The sequence below is a fragment of the Austrofundulus limnaeus genome, unplaced genomic scaffold (genome assembly GCF_001266775.1).
Source record: "Austrofundulus limnaeus strain Quisiro unplaced genomic scaffold, Austrofundulus_limnaeus-1.0 Scaffold1150, whole genome shotgun sequence".
Lineage (NCBI taxonomy): Eukaryota > Metazoa > Chordata > Actinopteri > Cyprinodontiformes > Rivulidae > Austrofundulus > Austrofundulus limnaeus.
This window is the reverse complement of record NW_013953552.1, coordinates 10,912-16,384: the sequence shown is the minus strand read 5'-3', so window position 1 is coordinate 16,384 and position 5,473 is coordinate 10,912. Positions and strand designations below refer to the sequence as shown.

The window sequence follows — 5,473 nt, the reverse complement described above, 5'->3', positions numbered from 1 at the left end:
GTTACCAACATCTGGTGAAAATTTCATGTCATTAGCACCTCTAGTAATATATTTACTGAGAAAAATGTTGACGTGTTCAATACTTTTTTTTCCCGCTGTATATGTAATCAAGTCAACTTTATCTATATAGGACATTTAAAAACAACTGCCGTTGGCCAAAGTGCTTCACTTTACAACTACAAGAAAAACAAAAACAAAATACAAAGTTAAGAACAATAAAAAAATATAAACATGGAAAAAAAAAGTTTAAAAGTGGAAAATAGCCAACTCTCATGCTGAATTAAAAGCTCTGGAAAACAGGTGTGTTTTAAGATGAGACTTAAAAACACCAAGAGTTGAAGCCTGTCTAACATGAAGGGGCAACTTGTTCCGTAGGAGCCACAACTGAAAATGCTCGGTCACCTCTGTGGACCAGTCTGGACCGTGGGACAGCCAAGAGCAAAGGATCACTGGATCTAAGAGATCTGGAGGGCACATAGGGCTGCAGGAGGTCAGACAGGTATTCAGGAGCCAGTCCATTCAGACCCTTATAGGTCATCAGTAAACGTTTAAAATCAATTCTAAAACACACAGGGAGCCAATGAAGGGAAGCCAGCACCGGGGAGATATGATCACGCTTCTTGGTCCATGTTAAAAGGCTGCAGCGTTCTGAACCAGCTGCAGGCGTGAGAGGCCAGCCTGGCTAACACCAACATACAGAGAGTTACAATAATCCAGATGAGATGTAATAAAAGCATGGATCACACATTCAAGGTCTTTGAAAGATAAAAACCATTTGATTTTAGATAAAAGTCTAAGTTTAAAAAACAATCTCTTTACTACAGAACTAATCTGTTTCTCAAAGTTAAAATTTGAATCGAAGAGCACCCCCAAATTTTTGACATAACGTTTTATAGATGGCTCTAAGGTACCAAGATCTATAGGGGAAGCACTGGGATTAATGCTGGGTCCAAAAAATAATAACTTCTGTTTTGTTGTCGTTAAAATTTGAAAAGTTAGAAGCCGTCCAAGTTTTGACCTCAGTGAGACAGTCAAAGAGTGGTTTTAATGAAGAATTATTGTGCTTTAATTGATAATAGATCTGGGTGTCATCTGCGTAGGAATGAAAAAGAATGTTAAATTTTCTAAAAATAGAGCCTAAGGGGAGCATGTACATAGAAAATAAAATGGGACCAAGAATGGAACCCTGGGGAACCACACATGTGACGGGGGGCTGAGGAGGAAACAGAATTTCCTAGGTTTACAGAAAAACTCCTGTCAGACAGATAAGACCTGAACCAATCCAGTGCAGCGCCTTTGGTACCACATTGATCCAGCCTAGAGAATAAAATATTGTGGTCTACTGTATCAAAGGCTGCTGTCAGGTCTAAAAGCAAAAGAACAGCAGAGTCTCCAGAATCTGTAGCAATTAAAAGACCATTAAAAGTGCAGTTTCTGTGCTGTGAAGTGCTTTAAAACCAGACTGAAATAAGTCAAGAATTTTGTGAGTACTTAAAAAGGACTGTAGTTGAATAAAAACTATATTTTCTAAAATGTTTGATAAAAAAGGAAGTTTGAGATGGGTCTAAAATTTGAAAGGACAGATGAGTCCAGGTTTATCTGCATGTTTAAAACAGGCTGGAACAACACCTGAACTGAGACCGCTGTTAAAAATCTCTAAAATGTCAAAACCAACAACTTTAAAAACTTTCTTGAAAAAAATCAGTTGGAGCAACATCATTTGGACAGAATGAAGACTTCATGTTAATTATTTTCTCCAGCTGATTAAAACACAGTAATGTCTAAATATATTCCTAAGAATAGACCACAGAAAATGGAGAGGAAAGAGTTGTCTTAGGAGCTCAAAACATAAATTGTTGATAAACATATAAAAAGTAAAGGCTATAAGACCATCGTGAAGCAGCTTCATGTACCTGTGACATCTGCTGCACACATTTAGACATTAAAGGTCTACAAGACTTCAGCCAATCTCCTCAAATGTTAAAGAAATCCCTTGAATGCAGTGATTGCCTCAAAATATTGGGCAATAAAATATTAAGTGTTTAGCCTCCTTTTGTCAAGGCTAGTAGCATAAGTTTGTTTTTAATATTCACTTTAAACCAGAATTTAAAAGCAATGACTGATGAATGATTTCTAGTAATTTTTCATTACCCTTGTCATTTTCAACTTATTTCAGTGGTATATACTAAAACTATAACATTCTTCTAATCTTTGCAGAAATTTCTGAGCTTGACTGGATTCTCAGCTTGACTGAGCTTGTGAATGTGTGTGTGACTGTAAGTGTAAAGCGCTTTGGGGTCTGGAGGGACTTGATAAAGCGCTATATAATTTCAGTCCATTTACCATTTGTAAATCTCATCCTCACCTTTCTCTTTTTGCACCTGCCCTCGGCCTGCAGGGTCCGGGTGCACTGTTCCACACACTGAGAGAAGCTCACAGTGCTGCGATCTGAACTGTAGTCGAGCTCAGCTAATTGTGCCAAAGACAGAATGTAGTTGCAGGCTATACGTAATATAGCCAGCTTGGAGAGCTTCTGTCCATAGGAGTAACAGGGCACCTAAAGAAAGAAATATAAGAAGGGAAATTATAGTTAATTATCTCAAAGGTTCAGAAAAAGATCATAAGTACCTCAATGTGTTTTGTTTCGTCTGGGTTCATGTTTTTATTTTTGACTTAATTCTGATTTTTCTGTCATGTTCCTCTGTTTTCTTCCTCCTGTCTGCCTTTGCTCCAGCCCCGCCCACTCACACCTGATCCTCATGTTTCTCCCCCAGGTGTTCCCTGGTTGTGCTCATTAGTCTCAGCTTTATATTCTGTGTCTTGTCTTCACTTCCCTGTCGGGTCATTGTTTGGTTATGTTCTGTATTGTGTCTTGTCTTCACTTCCCTGTCGGGTCATTGTTTGGTTATGTTCTGTATTGTGCCTTGTCCTGTCTTGCCATGCCATTCAGAGTTTTTTGAGCTGCCCAGTCAGCACCTTTTTTTGTTAAATAAATACTTTGTTTATTGGAACGTTTAATCTGCCTGCAACATGGGTCCTTTCCTGCCTGAGAATCGTAACACATTGTTTAAAAATATGATTAAAATGCTTCTACATAAAATTGTCAGTTTTGCAGGAGGCTGGATCCTAGAATTCTATGGAGGATGTAGAACCAAGTGTAAAATAAAAAGTTAAAATATGTCACTATACAGTTTGTCACTTTAGATCAGTGTAAAATCCTAGTTAAAATTTTCCACTAACACATTTTGAATTTTGATTTTAAAAACCATCTTCAGCAACATTAGCAGCGGTTAGCTTAACCTAATCAGGATGATGTCATTAAGGTTGCCAGCTTAGCCCTTTTAAAAAACAATACAGCTCAGCAAGGCTTAATGATGTAATGTGTCTACACCACACAATATATCATATTTCCCTAACATTTAAGTTACATCCACCTAAACAAGATTTTTAGTGTCAGCAAACAAGCTGTTTCAAAAACTTGGGGATAGTGACGTCACAATCCCAGTGACCTAGCAATGCCAAGGCAAGCCCAGCCCCTCACCTGGTAACCCAAGCAGAGACTCCACCCACTTCTTCACAGGACAGTTCTGCTGTTTTACAACAGTCATGGAGAACAGAGATGCATGGCTTAATTTTATTTTTATTTATTTATATTTTTGATGGCAATGTTCTAGCAATATTAACAAAGAAAGTTGTAGTTTTTGTGAATAATTTCACCATGGACTACTTTGGAAACTACTACCAGCAGGATTGACCTGCTGTTTGTAGTTTATAATGATGTGCTGTGAGTTTGATGTTGCTGTTGCTTCAGTATGAACTTGATCTGTTATTTAGCACCAACTAATATTGACCGCGCTGCAGGATCAACTACAGAGGAGGCGCGCTTCGCCTTTCTCCCTCTGCCTGGGGAAGTGGTGAAGACAGTCTGTGCTGCTACTAGAGCATGGACCACCTTCCCCCCGTCCACTACTCTGGCCTGGGGAAGTGGTGACAGACACGTGTTTGCCTCTCTGGGCACCAGTCTGTCGTTCTCCCCTGGGGTGGCCGCACAGCGTAGGGTCACCAACCAATCCAACGGTGCGCAGTGCGAACATTCCCAGGGCTCGGTAGGGAAAGACCGGAGCCCGGGGTGGCCGCACTGCATGCAACCTGTCTGCTACTGTTAAACCATTGTGCATCTGCTCATACTGTCATTTATTTTTAAGTTTCTCAACTTCTGACATAAACGCCATGTTTGGAGGGTGGAGCTAATGTAAACAAAAGGTTGGGAGGGGTTGCCAACAGCACCTTATTTGCATAAGCCAGTGTTTCCCAAAGTTGGGGTCGGGACCCAAAGTGGGGTCCCGAAACATCAAGGTGGAGTCCTGAAAAGATTTTCTGAATTAATTACANCTTGTCTTCACTTCCCTGTCGGGTCATTGTTTGGTTATGTTCTGTATTGTGCCTTGTCCTGTCTTCCACGCCATTCAGAGTTTTCTGAGCTGCCCAGTCAGCACCTTTTTGGTTAAATAAATACTTTGTTTTTTGGAACGTTTAATCTGCCTGAATCATGGGTTCATTCCTGCCTGAGAATCGTAAAAGAATGACCCGACCAACAACTGAACCCAGCAGGCAGTTTTTCTCCTCCCCACCCACAACTTGTGCCCTGCCAGCTTCTCCTCTCTCAAAGATCCTGGGGCTCCTGGAGGGGATGCAGGGTCAGCTAGCTGGCCTTAGGGGACTCTTTTCTTCTGGGTGTCCTTCAGAACTGGCAGCTCTGGGGGTTTCTGAGTCCTACCTTCCCCACCCCTCTGATGCTGGACCTCCTGCTCCAGCTCCTGCTGGTCCTCTAGCTCTGGTTCCTGTGGGTCCTCTAGCTCTGGTTCCTGTGGGTCCTCCAGCTTTGGTTCCTGTGGGCCCTCCAGCTCTTGCTATAGTTCCTGTGGGCCCTCCTGCTCCGGCTCTGGTTCCTCCGGGTCCTCCAGTTCTGGTTCATGGGCTCTCCAACTCTTGTTGGGTCTCCTGCTGAGTCCTCTGCTCCTGAGGATCCTGGTTCGGCTGCCGTTGCCTCCATGTCGCCTGGTTCGGCTGCCGTCGCCTCCATGTCGCCTGGTTTGGCTGCCGTTGCCTCCATGTCGCCTGGTTCGGCTGCCGTCGCCTCCACGTCGCCTGGTTCGGCTGCCGTTGCCTCCATGTCGCCTGGTTCGGCTGCCGTCGCCTCCTTGTCCCCTCTGTCGCCTGTGTTTGCCTTCGCCAAGGCTCTGGCTCCATCAACCTCCGCCAGCTCCTCATCGCATCTCGCTTCCTCCCTTGACTCCACGTCTGCTCCTGCCTCCACCCTCTCAGCTCTTGCGGCCCTGTCTGGAGTGGGGGTGTCACCAGGTTGACCTCCTGACATTAGTTTTTACAGTTGGGAGGTTCATGGTCGGTCTCCTGAACTTTACTGCTTTCTGGGGCCTGTATGTTTTGGGACGTTGGGAGCTGACCCTTAATG

General features: G+C 43.2%; 1 protein-coding gene across 2 annotated transcripts in view; it reads right to left on the bottom strand.

Moving 5' to 3' along the window:
* atoh8 (atonal bHLH transcription factor 8) overlaps positions 1 to 5,473 on the bottom strand; it is a 17,731-nt gene that overhangs the window by 3,798 nt on the left and 8,460 nt on the right. For both annotated transcript variants that reach the window (XM_014030969.1, XM_014030970.1), the window contains one exon: positions 2,366 to 2,557. In XM_014030969.1, coding sequence (XP_013886423.1) covers positions 2,366 to 2,557 — 192 coding nt within the window. The remainder of the gene's footprint in view (positions 1 to 2,365; positions 2,558 to 5,473) is intronic.